Below are 13,530 nucleotides of genomic sequence, written 5' to 3'. Positions count from 1 at the left end.
ATGCAGCACGTCAAGTTGGGGCCACATGCAGGCACCTCCCTGGGTATCCGTTATCGGCCACTAGCAATCGATATTCTGGCCCTGTAGTTGTAGATTGCCACCCACCAGTGGAGGCTGGCGGGGTGCTTGCTATGGACCGCATGAGCAGTTTGGACGGGACAATTGATACCTCTAGTAGGTACTCGAGTTCTGTGCCCACCGCTAGCTAGCCTACCGGCCGACCTCTAGCATAAAGTAAGTACTTAAGTAGGTTGAGAGGTCAACGGGTCAATTGCCTCACACGTCGTCGCATCAAATCGATCTCAAGCGTCGACTGGTCTGTCGACTTGGCCCTAGAGGTCAACTCGCAGTACCTAGGGGCCCAGTTACCAGACCTGATACTCGTCATGGATTGGCGGCACAAGACCTCGCGCCAGTAAAGGCCGCGAACCAAGGCTGCATTGCATGAGGCGTCAACTGGCTAATTGTTTGACCCAATCACTTTCACCCGCCTGGCGCGATTTTACCAGACGCCGGCCTGCTGTGCATCAAAATGCCTTGCAGAGTCTCGGCGTTACTTCGACGTCACTGTCACCCCGCAGCCGCTCTAGTGCTCATTCGCCACTAGCTTCAATCAATGCTAGCTTAGTTGCTAGAGCTGTTTGAACTTGAGCTTGTACCAAGCTTCGTGGAGATGATGTTCCCTATCCCTCTTCCTGAATCCCAACCTCTTGACTCAAGTAATTAGACGTTCCGTGCCCAAGTCGAGATATTGCCGCATTCAGGTGCTCCCATAGCCTGGACCCGAGCCCAGCGCCAACGTCGACGCATCTCACCTGGTTTTGCCACTCCCAACAACTTGTAGAGCAGCGCCACCGGTACCACGAACCACGCATTCTCGTCATCCAGACAGTACTACGAATAGTTACAGCTCAAATACACATTCCTCTGCACAATTGTCAATTGATACCATGACAGACATCCAAGGGCTGCTCAATGAAGCGGGCGCTGCTGGTTTGACTCCAGACGATATACCTCGGGATGGCACTGGTATGTAGCCTCAATTCTCACTAAGTACATATCCATCAGTCATCCTCTAACCACAATGATAGGCGTGGTAAAGCTGGACCCCGGGCTAGATCCATTTAGCGAAGCCCTGAAGCGCAGATACGGCAAATCCCAGGATTGGATCAACAGAATTAAAGCCACTGAAGGTGGCTTGGAGAAATTTTCGAGGGTAAGCTACATCGGATTTGTTCTGATAAATTTACCATCATGACGCAGTGCAGAGAACCTGATTATGCATTATCTAGGGCTACGAGAAGTTTGGCCTAAATGCGAGTGATGATGGCACCATTACATATCGAGAATGGGCACCCAATGCTGTAGCAGCATCACTCGTAGGAGATTTCAGTGCGTCTAAATCAGCTGTATCACTCTTCTTAATCCGCCATAATACTCAAATGAGGTTTAGACAACTGGGATGCCAATTCCCATGAGATGAAGAAGAACGACTTTGGAGTTTTCGAAATTGTGTTGCCACCCAAGGATGGCCAGCCAGCCATACCACATAATTCAAAAATCAAGGTTCGCAAGGCTATTGAACCAAAAAAATGAGAGAACAAACTAACATGGAAACCTGTGAAACTAGATTTCCTTGGAACTACCCAATGGGGGAAGGGTGGACCGTCTGCCGGCTTGGATTAAATACGTGACGCAAGATCTGAGTGTGTCTCCGGCATATGATGCGCGATTCTGGAACCCCCCTAAAGCCGACAAGTATGAATTCAAACATGAGAGGCCTTCTAAACCTGGCAGTGTCCGAGTATACGAGGCCCATGTCGGAATTTCCACGCCTGAACAAAGAGTAGCGACTTACAAGGAATTCACACAGAATATGCTCCCCAGAATTAAAGGTCTTGGTTACAATACGATTCAACTTATGGCGGTCATGGAGCATGCATATTATGCATCGTTTGGTTACCAAGTTAACAATTTTTTCGCGGCAAGCAGTCGATATGGGCCGCCTGAAGATCTCAAAGAGCTCGTTGATACTGCACACGCCATGGGAATCAGTGTACTATTGGATGTCGTGCATAGTCACGCCTCAAAAAATGTTCTTGATGGCATAAACGAATTTGATGGTACAGATCATCAATACTTCCACGGCGGCGGCAAGGGGCGCCATGATCAGTGGGACAGCCGACTGTTTAACTATGGCCACCACGAAGTTCTGCGGTTTCTCCTCAGCAATTTGCACTTTTGGATGGAGGAATATCGTTTTGACGGATTTAGATTTGATGGCGTTACAAGTATGCTGTACGTTCATCATGGCATTGGCGCGTAAGCAATTTCCGAACCCCCAAAACCCGGAGGACTGACTCGAATCGTTGACTGATAAATATTCAGGGGCTTTTCTGGCGGCTATCATGAATATTTTGGTTCCGAAGTTGATGAAGAGGCTGTGGTATATCTGATGATTGCCAACGAAATGTTACACTCCTTGTTTCCTGAGTGTATCACAATAGCAGAAGACGTATCCGGAATGCCAGCGCTCTGTGTGCCTCTTGCGCTGGGAGGTGTTGGGTTCGATTATCGCCTTGCAATGGCAGTCCCGGATATGTGGATCAAGATTCTGAAAGAGCTGAAGGATGAGCAGTGGGATATTGGAAACATCTGCTTCACTCTTGCTAATCGACGCCATGGCGAGAAGACCATTGCCTACTGTGAGAGTCACGACCAAGCGTATGTTAATACCCCGCTAGCGTCTAGTCAAGTGCATTCACTCACACTCAAACAGGCTGGTAGGTGACAAAACACTTATGATGCATCTCTGCGACGCTGAAATGTACACGAATATGTCGGTCCTGTCACCATTGACATCCGTAATTGAGAGAGGCATGTCGCTTCACAAGATGATTAGGCTGCTCACTCATAGTTTGGGAGGCGAAGGGTATTTGAATTTTGAAGGTAACGAGTTTGGCCATCCCGAGTGGCTTGACTTCCCTAGGGAAGGGAACAACAATTCGTTTTGGTATGCGCGTCGCCAGCTTAACCTGACAGAAGATCATCTGCTACGGTATCAGTATCTCAACAACTTTGATCGATCAATGAACCAGTGTGAAGCTAAATATGGATGGCTTCATTCCCCCCAAGCGTATATCTCACTCAAGCATGAGGTTGACAAGGTCATTGTCTTCGAGCGGGCGGGCTTAGTGTTCGTGTTTAACCTTCACTCTTCCCAAAGTTTCGCTGATTATCGCATCGGTATTGAGGTTTCTGGCACATATCGTATTGTTCTCAACACCGACTCCAAGGAGGCGGGCGGGTTCAATCGGGTGGATGAAAACACTCGCTTCTTTACGACCCCAATGGAATGGAATGGGCGGAAGAATTGGACCCAAGTGTACATTCCGTGTCGCACAGCTATGGTAAGCTTACACATCGACTTTTGGTAAACTATTGTTCTGTGGACTAGAATTAACATGTTATACCAGGTGCTGGCCTTGGAATAAACGGTTGCGCAGCAGATGTATCGGATGTCTCCTCCGTACTTACGCAGTACGTACATCGTGATGGGATATCTGCCGATCTGGCAACCTGGAATGCAAGCACAGCAGCGAAGGGCCAGTACATTGCCTCGATATTGACCGGCTGCCCGAGTGCAAGGAGCAGTGAGTGGTTGGGGAAAATTGCCTGACCTCATGAAGCCTACAGAAGCATTCTTGACACAATCATAACAGCCTCAATGAAAACAGCAGCGCAGCATCAGACCTGTTTGGCTACTAGTAACAGGAGTTTTCATGCATTCGCTTCATATGAACAGACCATGCCAATGCTCAAATAATAACCGCTTAAATGTACATTGAACATTCTATTGTAAGTTTCCGTCCGCGAGCAGGAGCGTGACAAAAACGGGGCCTCGCTGTAGAGACTGGTTATTCGTGTTGCTATTGCCAGCCCGCATTGAAGTGCTGGTGTGACTGTTGAGGACGGAGCAAGCCGAATGAACACAGGGCCGGGGCCCGGAACAGAAAATCCTTGGAATGGACGTGGCTTAGTAGACGAAAGGGATGGCGGGGAGCCGCGACATGACCCAGAGCCGCCCTTGAACCTGCTTGGCCAGCAGTAGAAAGGGGCGTAGGGAGCCTCAGGTACCAACAATGATGGTCCCCTCTCGGTTGACCGGGGCGACAAGGGTCGGTTTACACTGTGCAGGTACGGAGTGTCTACGATTGACTTAACGCCAGACATGAGTTCTCCGTGACCAGGCCATGTGCCTACTTGAATGCCTAGGTAAGTTGTATATGTACTTGGCTATAGTAGGCATGCTCTCAACTTGAAATTATCTATCTATGCAAGTTCAATGGTGACGCCTTGCAATTGCCCTCATTTGGAGAACTGGCACAGAGACGGAGTACGATGGAATACTGTTTGCTTTTGCCTTGGCATCATAGCCGCGTAGAAGCCAACTGGCCATTGAAATTTCAGCCCCCCCCCAAGGGGACGGCGTTCCTGCAAAACCCGAGGTCTGCACTGTGAAGCCCCATGTGCAGGACAATTTCAGGCTAGTGAGTCACGTGATTGGAGAGAAAGCTCTAACCGACGAAGTCGTCCGCTTCCGAGCAAAACTGCTCACTCTGCAAATTCTCCCCCAGTTCCAACCAACCTCTCTCCACTCCCGTATCTGATCGCTCTCTGTCATCTGGCAAGATGTTCAAGAGGTGAGTCTTGACGCCTGGATGTATCTTCAGGGGCTTTTTGCGCACCCGTTATGCCAATTGAGGCCGATTGAGGCGATTGAGCTGACCCGTGGATGTTTTCTATAGCGGCATTTCCTCCTTCGCCAGGGCGTCTCGCCCGACCTTCTCGGCCGCCGCCTCGCGACGTGCCCTTAAGCCTGCCGCTCTCCGATTCCCCCTGAACAGCAGATTCGCCAGTTCTGCCAGCGTTGGTGTCGGCAAGATTCACCAGGTAAGCAGAGTTCCGCAATTCCCGGTCAGGGAGGCCTTCTTGGGCTAACCACATTGTTTAGGTTATCGGTGCTGTCGTCGACGGTTGGTCTCCGACTTTCCCCACAGCCAATGGAAGGTCATTGCTACACGGGAAATCTTGTAACTGACCTGCCAATAGTCAAGTTCGACACCGCCAAGTTGCCTGCTATTCTGAATTCCCTCGAGACCGACAACAATGGCCAGAAGCTCGTCCTAGAAGTTTCCGTATGTCGCTGCTAATCAGAAAAAACCAATGCGGTACCAACATTATGGCTGACAATAATGTTTAGCAACATCTGGGTGAGAACGTCGTTCGTTGCATTGCTATGGACGGTATGATTGAATTTTCCCCATGAAACCCCGGCATGAAGTCCCTGCAGGCTCTAAACAACGTAACAGGTACCGAAGGTCTCGTCCGAGGCGCCAAGGCCACCGACACTGGTGCTCCCATCACCATTCCTGTCGGCCCTGCTACCCTGGGTCGTATCATCAACGTCACTGGTGACCCCATTGACGAGCGTGGTCCCATCAAGACTGACAAGTTCTTGCCCATCCATTCCGAGCCCCCGGAGTTCATTGATCAGTCCACCTCTGCTGAGATTTTGGTCACTGGTATCAAGGTCGTCGATCTGCTCGCTCCCTATGCCCGTGGTGGAAAGATTGGTCTCTTTGGCGGTGCTGGTGTCGGCAAGACTGTGTTCATCCAGGAGCTTATCAACAATATCGCCAAGGCTCACGGTGGTTACTCTGTCTTCACTGGTGTTGGTGAGCGTACTCGTGAGGGTAATGATCTGTACCATGAAATGCAGGAAACCTCCGTCATTCAGCTGGATGGCGAGTCAAAGGTCGCCCTGGTGTTCGGTCAGATGAACGAACCCCCTGGTGCCCGTGCTCGTGTCGCCCTTACTGGTCTGACGATTGCTGAGTACTTCCGTGACCAGGAAGGCCAGGATGTGCTACTCTTCATTGACAACATTTTCCGATTCACTCAGGCCGGTTCTGAGGTGTCTGCCTTGCTGGGTCGTATTCCTTCCGCCGTCGGTTACCAGCCTACTCTTGCCGTCGACATGGGTGGTATGCAGGAGCGTATTACTACCACCAAGAAGGGTTCTATTACTTCCGTCCAGGCTGTCTACGTCCCCGCTGACGATTTGACGGATCCTGCCCCTGCCACGACCTTCGCTCACTTGGACGCCACTACTGTCTTGTCTCGTGGTATCTCTGAGTTGGGTATCTATCCCGCTGTCGACCCTCTCGACTCTACCTCTCGTATGCTTGATCCCCGTATCGTTGGTGAAGAGCACTACAACACGGCTACCCGTGTCCAGCAGATTCTACAGGAGTACAAGTCCTTGCAGGATATCATTGCTATTCTGGGTATGGATGAATTGTCCGAGGCTGATAAGCTTACTGTCGAGCGTGCCCGTAAGATTCAGCGTTTCCTTAGCCAGCCTTTCACTGTCGCTCAGGTTTTCACTGGTATCGAGGGCACGCTGGTTGACCTTAAGGAGACCATTGCCTCATTCAAGGCTATCTTGAGCGGTGAGGGTGACGGGCTTCCCGAGAATGCCTTCTACATGGTTGGTGACCTTGCCTCCGCTAAGGAGAAGGGTGCGAAGATTCTTGCGGATTTGGAGAAGAACTAGGCGCCTTAGCTACATAATATCTGAGGGCGTGGAGAAGGAGCCTGTGTATAGACCAGAGGAACCGAGGGGCTGGGGAGGTTTCTTCTAAGCTCCATCTATTTAGTCTCTTTTGTGGGCTGTGTACCAATGATAAAACTTCCTCTTTACTTTAATTACTATCTGTTCCGTGTGTCTTATCTTATATCCCTGTCATACTTGTAGCTAATTGCTCGTTGAAAATTGCGGGGGTGCTGTCTTTTCCGTGATACAAGGACGAGGGTTCTGCTTCATACCGTCAGAGACGGTCGGGCCACTGCATGGCCAGTATACTTGTGACACACATGTGATATCGTCCAATAAGTCGTCATCCCTTGACCGAAGAGGGGAATTCGCATCCATCACGCATCAGAGCTACCGTCATCCTGTGGCCATTAAACTTCGGCGGGAAACCGGTCTCTAACTAAGAGACTACCTTTGTGCGAGGTCCTGCAGTCTGTGGAAGAATATATTTACCTACTAAGAAGTATACACTGATTTACTATGGTAGATGATAACGCCATAGCCAGGTACCTGATGTGGTCCAATACTTTTCGCCTCCCACTGTATAGACCTCGAACTAAACATCTCGAAGTATTGGCCAATTCTGAGCCAGCAAATCAGCCCTTATTCATCAGCGTTCCACACTGGTTCGTCGCCTGGGTGGCTTGGATTCGCCAGAACGACAGCCCTTGCTTCAGATTCGTAGTAGACAGGTCTACCCTGGTCGTCTACTAGGCCGAGTTGCCTCGTCTCTTGTTCTTCCTGTGCGTCACATTTATCAGTCGGCGATCTACGTGGCTCCCACGTGGGATCGTCCAGAACTAGCCTTGCCAGCTCAATTGGATCCTCGATATCTCTTGCTGCGAGTGGAATCTTGAGTTCGTTGGACCACGCTGGCCCGAGGAATGCACAGATATCTCGGAGAGATCGAGCACCTATGCCTTCCAACCACCAAACTCCCAAAGTTAGTTTGAGGAATGCGGCGTAGTGTGCTAGAATAACCAGAGCACGGCAATTCTTGTCCAGTACCAGCCGAACAAAGTCATGAGGTAGATATGTAAACCAAGTGATGATGCGAAGCTTCATTACAGCCCCGAAACCTCCTTGATGCATGTTTTGGTAGAGGGTTGCTAGATATCTAAGCACTCGAGTATAAGCTTTCCTGTTGGCCTGATCGGGATCATCGGCTGGAATTGACGAGACCAAGACATTGAGATTTCTAGGTATGTATGCGGCAGCCGCGGTAAGATTCATAGCTGGCCGATAGAACAATTGCTCTAACCCGGTGCTCCTCAAAGAAGCTCTATCTATTGTCTGGAAAATCGTTCCAATGCCACGCCAGATGGTCATCCACTGAATAATGTAGAGGTCGGGCGCGTGGGATAGGCGAAAATTCTGAGACGACAAGGCCGTTAAGAGAAGAGAATTGGCTAGAAGCGCGCCGTACGTTTTTGGATCGCTGGTCCTGATGGCCGTAGAAAATGGTTCAAACACGCCGTCCTGGTAGCGTATAAGACGATAGGGATCACCCATGTCGTCGCCAGTCGTTTCACAAGCATGAAGGCATGACAAGGCCATGACGCAATTGTACAAAAATTTGACACTGAAAGCGTGATCCATGACAGTCTTTCGCATGAGGTCCTCCATGGGCCTGGAGTCGCCACCCTCGATGGAGAAGGAGGTACACGTATGGCCCAAAAAATGCCAGAGAATTTTCATGTCGATGGCGTCGCACCCAGTCGCTATCTGGAGCGGTTCCCGGACAACAATGAAGTCAGGGGATTGAAGACGATCAGATAGCGTCGTAGTAAATGGCGCTGAGGACTGGTTTTGTGTGGAAACGAGAGCCTTGTAATCAGGGGACGATTTCCCTGAGCCGGGGGAGGCTGATGGCGACTTTGGTTTAGATGAGCTGACATCGAGGGAGGCAGCTGGAAGAACGAAGACGCAAGTTTCCCCACGAAGAGTGCATATTCCACATGATGGACGTTTCTCGTCGCACTTGACCTTGCGCCTTTTGCAATTCTGGCATCCAAGGCGGGACTTCTTGTGCGGCCGTTTCGCATGATAGGGCTTGTTTTGAGGAGGAGAATCCGGGGACCAGACCAAAGAGCCGCTACCGGTTATGGCCGACATTATGGTACCATGTCTTTTCTTGCCTGAATATTTTGAACCCTGGTCAATGGAGAGGGAGGTGTCCACGGCGGTGTCTTATCGGCGGCAGTATATATTTGCCACCAAGAGGTATACACTGATATACTGGAGTACATATGTGTATAAAGCGCGATAGCCGGGTACCTGGTCTGGTCAAATACTCTTTACCTCCTACCGTAGTCAGGAGCGCCGCATCAAGATGACAGACCGGACTATTGGAAGGCACTTACTTGGCTTCCCAAGGTTTCCAAGGTTAGCATGATGGTCACTGAACCACGCCGCGGCCTTCTATACACACGCTGTTGAAGGATCCAAGGTTTCAGTCGGCAGGGGCCAGACGAGGTCGAAAGTAGGATCGCTATTACTTGATAGCCGGCACTTGAGGTGGCACCTTGCGATGGGAGCCGCGCAATTGCTGCGTGTGTTGCGGGACCGGAGCAGTTACTCGGCAGGTCAGCGAGCCAACATTGAACTCAAAAGGTACCCAACGGCTGCCCGGTTTGGAAGCCTCGACCTGGGAAGGCCAAGACGTCAACTCTCTTGCACTCGAGCACTCGCCATTAAATGCTCAAGGTGTTAGAAGGAGCTCGTGAGTCACTAGTGACAAGTGACAAGAACTGACCAGTGGACGACGGGTTTTGGATGAACAAGAATGGAGCTTTGGGGATCAATTGATCGGCCCAGTGCCGGAGGGAGCCTGAGGAGACAATTGACGGGTCCAGATTTGCTGCCAACTACTTAGTAGTAGTCTGCACATGTGGCCTGGTGTTATTATGCCTCCATGTCGTCACAGAATGGAGGAGGCTGATACTGGAGCCAAGCCCTGATTTGGTTTGGGGCGGGCTGTACATTTGACCTCAGGTGCCGGCACGCCATTTCAAGCCATCAAGCACGCCGTTAACCACTGAGACCCGATGTCCCAATATTAAGTAGCATGCATGCTCTGGGGGATAAATGCTAAACCGGTATTCCGTAGATTGACACATGCAGTCCCAGTACTCCGTAAAGGATTGACGCATTAATGCGTCCAGACCCCGGGCCCCAGATGGCAGTACTTACTTCTAAGAAGTACTTAAGCCAGTTCGTCGTGGCAGCACTCGTACTGCATAAGTACTCTATACTTAGTAGGCTAGTATTGACTACTCCGAAATGACTCTGTACTGCCACTCCGTCCGGTGCTATTGACCTATCGACATTACATATCAACTTGACTTCCAAAGTACGGAGTACTAGGCACCAAAGCCACTAAATACTACTTAAGTACCTAGGTAAGTATTGACTGCCCTTATGCAAGCCGGCGTCGGGCCAAAAATTACTAATGTGGGGGCCTCCTTGACCACCTCACCCTGGCCTTTGATTTTCTACTGCTGCTAAACACTGAGAAAGACGTCGATATCGAGTTGAAATTGAGGATGCAGCAGCCCAGGTATCGGTCGGCATTGCGGCTGGGCCATGACATCTAGTGCCAAATCCCGGTTTGCAACCTTCTCGGCGCCGTTGTTGTCTTCTCTTCTCTTCTCTCCTCTTCGCGCGCGCACGCCTTTGACCTGCCGTCCGGATGCAGACCCCTATTCTAAAAGCTCTACCTGCGACCATCGTGGTGACGGCTAGAGCCTCTCGGGCACCATCTTTGCGAGCCTTTCATTCGACCCCTCATCGTCGCAGCGGGAATGGCTCTGTGCCCGGGGGCAAGCCGTCCGATGACTCCATCACAGAACACGACAATGAACCCGAGCTGCAACCTGCCACCGAGACCACCGGTGGTCGTGCGAGAAACCAGACACCTGGTGCTTTGAAGAACCGCCTGGCTCGCCGACGAGCAGCCTCCGCTCTGCCGCCTGTCGAGCTGCCATCCAGCTTTCTCAATAACAACGTATCCCTTTACTCGGTCGAGAGGCTACCGCGGCTGCCGGTGGCGCTTGTTGAAGATGCCACGCGCGAAAAGACGTCGCGTCTCTTCCAAGGTCATACGTCCTTGTCAAGACAGAAGCACCAAACCTTGCAGTCGTATTTCGATACTGCTCTCACCACCTTACTGCTGAGAGATTGTGAACTTGCAATGGACTTTGAGCGCTCCAAAGCTCACGATAAAGGCCGCCACTGGAACACATCCGCCTCCATTCAGTCTGTGGTTCGTATTTGGGACATGATCCTCGATTCTGCGTGGCACATTGTCGATTGTATCTATCCGGCGAGGCAACCCGAGTATACGTACAAAGTGCGGCCGTTTTGGTGGTGGGACATATACAAGCATCTCGATCAGCGCACCCAAAACTCTCGAGACCAACTTCTCGCCCTCACTCTTTCCCTGGACGAACGACTTGGCCACGCGGAGCAACTTGCTTACCCCTTATCTCATGCCGTTGCGGACCTACCAGTAGATACCCTCTTGTCTATACATCATGCAGTCAAGCGCGATCTACAAGCGTTGCCACCAACAGTCTTCGACGCAAAATCTAGCAAGCGCCCAATAACCATTCTCTCAATGTCTGGATATGGGGGCAAGTCTATATCCCAGGCTGTAGGCGAGCATCTGGCATTCTGGAATGACGCAGACCTGATTCACTTGGATGCGCAAGATCTGTCAGTGCTTGTAGGCGACTACTTGGGTTTAAACTGGGCGTATTCTCGCGGCGCGGTTTCCATGATGGGCTTCCGTGCTGCTGAATTAAACGGCAAGCTTGCGAAAGAACCTGGCGATAACTCTCGCTTGAGTGAAGAAGATGACCATGATGCAGAGGCCGGCATTATCGGCTTGCGGGCATCCACAGGCTCCCTTGACGATGACCTCCAAAAGATCAGACACGGCGAATATGATTGTTTCAGTAAATGGGAGAATCTTAAAATTGACAAAATCTTGGACCATATCATTCGTGCCCCGGAGCTGAAGGCCGGTTCGCAAACGCCCCAGCGACCCATTCTTATTCATCTTCACGACATTGTTGAGTTGAGCATGACGTTGGAAGGATCACTATTGCTTGGCAGGCTGAGAACACTGGTCGACACTGCTTGGCATCAGGGAATGAAGATTGCTATTGTAGGAACATCCTCATCTGAAAAGTCTTCTGAAGAGTATCAGAATGCAGTCAGCCAATTTGCAGCCACCGACTGGGTCATTACACGACACCTTGAGGCAGATCGAGTTGAAAGACGGACGGTGGCAAAGGCTAGTTCTGGACAGGCCCGATTTAGCCTCCAAAAAGCAGACTACTTCACAGAAAATATCTGCAACATAAATCGCATGCTCAGAGCATTGAGCCCCAATGACTCGCCAGTGGTGGTAGAACTTTCAAACGACAACGTCATAGCGTACCTCCATTCTGGGAATCCCAAGTTTTCCCTTTTGCGAGATTCCATTCTGCCTATTCCTGAAGTGTATCATCTGGCCTGCGCCTTCAGGGCGCTTGACGACCAAAATCCAGGGACAGGCCCTATCGGATTCCTGGAACGATGTGTCATGGGCCCGCTTCGACAACAGCCTGGCCAGCGTTTCCTTGACAAAGATGACAGCGAGATGGACATCGAAGCTGATACAAACCATCAGAGTCGCGAAGAGCCTAAGTCTGATGGACGGATTGGAATGAAGCTCAATGAGTACGAAAAGCGCATCTCTTCTGGGCAAATAAATCGGGAGAATCTTCGCACAACATTTGAAGATGTCCATGCGCCGAAAGATACTATATCTGCTCTCAAACTGCTCACATCACTAGCCCTTGTACGCCCTGACGCCTTTGCTTATGGCGTGCTTTCTCAGGATAGGATACCAGGTTGTTTGTTGTATGGGCCACCTGGAACTGGTAAGACGATGCTTGCCAAAGCTGTGGCAAAGGAGAGTGGTGCCAATATGCTTGAAATTAGCGGCGCTACGATCAATGATAAATGGGTTGGAGAGAGTGAGAAATTGATTCGCGCGGTTTTCACTTTGGCTAAAAAGTTGGAGCCATGCGTCGTTTTTATTGACGAAGCCGATTCTCTACTTGCAAATCGCAGCATGTTTAGCAATAGAGCCTCGCATCGCGAGCATATTAACCAGTTTTTGAAAGAGTGGGATGGCATGGAAGAGACAAACGCTTTTATCATGGTGGCGACGAATCGACCTTTTGATCTTGACGATGCTGTCCTGCGGAGGTTACCTCGCAAAATTCTCATGGACCTGCCGCTGAATGCCGACCGCGCAGCCATCTTGCGTCTTCTCCTACGAGACGAGTCATTGGACGGTTCTGTGTCACTGGACGACCTGGCGCGGAAAACTCCGTATTATTCGGGCTCTGATCTTAAAAACGTTTGTGTTGCAGCTGCCATGGCCGCGGTGGAGGAGGAGAATGAGATGGCCGCTAAACACGAGGGCCCTGAGCCATACCACTACCCGGAGCGCCGTGTTTTGCGCAGGGATCATTTTGAAATTGCCTTGAAGCAAATACCTGCAAGCATTAGCGAAGATATGACGTCGCTGAAGCTGATACGCAGGTTCGATGAGGAGTATGGAAACGGACGAAGGCAGAAGAAGAAGGCCTCCATGGGATTCGGGGTCCTTGAAGACAAAGGACATGCTAATGGTAGTGAGGCAAGAATTCGTTCTACAATCTCTGCGGAATGAATTCTGGGGATGTTTTTGCAACCAGCACGGGAGTTGAACTTCTCAGGTGCCAAGTTTAGCCACATAGAAGGTTGGGATATCGCAGCAGAGCACACTGTGTATTTACCTGGTGGAGGTTTGCGTTTCAAGCGTTGGATCTTGA

The 13,530-nt window shown here is 50.7% G+C and overlaps 4 protein-coding genes across 4 annotated transcripts; 3 read left to right on the top strand and 1 right to left on the bottom strand.

The window, feature by feature from the left end:
• Positions 1-950: 950 nt before the first annotated feature.
• gbeA (1,4-alpha-glucan-branching enzyme) lies at positions 951-3,494 on the top strand (the record flags this gene model as incomplete). The annotated part of the gene is made up of 8 exons (XM_014694213.1): positions 951-1,029; positions 1,092-1,216; positions 1,293-1,392; positions 1,454-1,566; positions 1,631-2,322; positions 2,389-2,724; positions 2,780-3,410; positions 3,477-3,494. The coding sequence occupies 8 exons, from the start codon at positions 951-953 to the stop codon at positions 3,492-3,494; spliced, it is 2,094 nt and encodes a 697-aa protein (XP_014549699.1).
• A 1,198-nt stretch (positions 3,495-4,692) lies between these two features.
• atp-2_0 (ATP synthase subunit beta) lies at positions 4,693-6,619 on the top strand (the record flags this gene model as incomplete). The annotated part of the gene is made up of 6 exons (XM_014694214.1): positions 4,693-4,703; positions 4,809-4,953; positions 5,015-5,036; positions 5,113-5,198; positions 5,264-5,306; positions 5,373-6,619. The coding sequence occupies 6 exons, from the start codon at positions 4,693-4,695 to the stop codon at positions 6,617-6,619; spliced, it is 1,554 nt and encodes a 517-aa protein (XP_014549700.1).
• A 642-nt stretch (positions 6,620-7,261) lies between these two features.
• Positions 7,262-8,773, bottom strand: G6M90_00g008070 (uncharacterized protein; the record flags this gene model as incomplete). Its single annotated transcript, XM_014694215.1, has 1 exon — positions 7,262-8,773. One exon carries the CDS (start codon positions 8,771-8,773, stop codon positions 7,262-7,264), a length of 1,512 nt encoding a protein of 503 aa, XP_014549701.1.
• A 1,576-nt stretch (positions 8,774-10,349) lies between these two features.
• ATAD1 (ATPase family AAA domain-containing protein 1) lies at positions 10,350-13,388 on the top strand (the record flags this gene model as incomplete). The annotated part of the gene is made up of 1 exon (XM_014694216.1): positions 10,350-13,388. One exon carries the CDS (start codon positions 10,350-10,352, stop codon positions 13,386-13,388), a length of 3,039 nt encoding a protein of 1,012 aa, XP_014549702.1.
• Positions 13,389-13,530: the final 142 nt, after the last annotated feature.

The sequence above is a fragment of the Metarhizium brunneum genome, chromosome 1, assembly GCF_013426205.1.
Source record: "Metarhizium brunneum chromosome 1, complete sequence".
In the NCBI taxonomy this organism is placed as follows: Eukaryota; Fungi; Ascomycota; class Sordariomycetes; order Hypocreales; family Clavicipitaceae; genus Metarhizium; species Metarhizium brunneum.
The sequence above is the reverse complement of the archived record's forward strand: the minus strand, read 5'-3'. Positions and strand labels throughout refer to the sequence as shown.